Source organism: Loa loa (assembly GCF_000183805.2).
Source record: "Loa loa unplaced genomic scaffold supercont3.1489, whole genome shotgun sequence".
Taxonomy (NCBI): Eukaryota; Metazoa; Nematoda; class Chromadorea; order Rhabditida; family Onchocercidae; genus Loa; species Loa loa.
This window is the reverse complement of record NW_018109669.1, coordinates 1-1,320: the sequence shown is the minus strand read 5'-3', so window position 1 is coordinate 1,320 and position 1,320 is coordinate 1. Positions and strand designations below refer to the sequence as shown.

The 1,320-nt window shown below is 23.6% G+C and overlaps 1 protein-coding gene across 1 annotated transcript; it reads right to left on the bottom strand.

Moving 5' to 3' along the window:
- Positions 1–813: 813 nt before the first annotated feature.
- LOAG_15075 (hypothetical protein) lies at positions 814–1,320 on the bottom strand (the record flags this gene model as incomplete). Its single annotated transcript, XM_003150567.1, has 2 exons — positions 814–945; positions 1,273–1,320. Coding segments are annotated over 2 exons (180 nt in total), but the record flags the coding sequence as incomplete, so codon positions are not given.

The following is a 1,320-nucleotide window of genomic DNA, read 5'->3' as shown; positions in this document are numbered from 1 at the left end:
ACAGGCAGTTGTAACTAAATTTAGGAATTTAAATTATTAATTAAAACTTTTGATGGAAAAGTTTGTGATGAAATTTTACATTTCGCAAGTTTTTTTTTAATCGAAAAAAAAATTTACTTGAAACAAAAAATAAAATTCATTTATTCCATATATTCCTTTTCATTAACTCTTTCGAAATTGTCAACGCTTTATTTTTCAAAGATTTTCAATTAATCATTTAAATGATAATTGATTAAATTTATTCAATTACTCTTTTTTAATGTATTCTTATTCATCATCACAATTAACTCTGTCACAATTGGATTATGCTTAATATTGTTATAAGTTATTATCTTCTAAATTAATCCGTTAATTAGTTGATATGTGAAAAGTATAGCTAATATTAACATCACCTATTTCTTTTTCTAACGAAAATTAATTTATTCTTGTTTGCATGATTTGTTAAATACAAAAAAAATATAAATTTGAATTTAAAAAAAAATGGATTTGAAAAAATATAAATTTAAATATGCATTTTGTTCGGATTATCGGATTGTGCATCAAGTCATCATCATAGCAATATCATTGTTTCTACTGTATTTCTATTGTCATTATTTCTACTGTATTTCTATTGTCATTATTTCTACCGTATTTCTATTGTCATTATTTCTACTGCATTTCTATTGTTATTATTTCTACTGCCTACTTTTTAAAATTATTTCTACCGTTCTTTTACGTCGTTCTTTTACTGTTGAAATTTCGCGAGAAAAAAAAACAACTGATGTCATGGCGGAAATGACGCAGCAGAAAAACGAAAAAGAACAATCGATTTACATCAAATTTGATTAACTTATAAAATGTCAACCTGTTTGTAGTTGGATTAGGACGATCAATTTTATGCTTATTTGTAGCTTGTGAAATTGCTGTTTGACTTCCACCTGAGCTTTGTCTTGAACGAGTTTCATTCTGAAATTTAATTAATATTTCAAATCACTCTTTCATTCAATTCAACCATTTCCAATTTCCTATCCTATATATTTTTTTTTTTTCTTAACAACACTTCCTGATATTTCATCATTTAATTTATGCAAAAGGCTGTTTACTTCAATTTTATTTATTTTAATCATTTTAATAATTATTACTAAATATGTGAAAATCGAATATAATTAAATTTAAAAATAAAACATTTAAGGATATTCTTAAATTTAATTTAGTAATATTTTTTGTTTGAAACTTTAATGAATTAGTCACTTTTTTTTTTTTATTTAATTAAAAGTAATACATTATCAGTACCTTCTTATATCGTCCAGCATAACTGATCAGCATTGGTTCATCAATCAT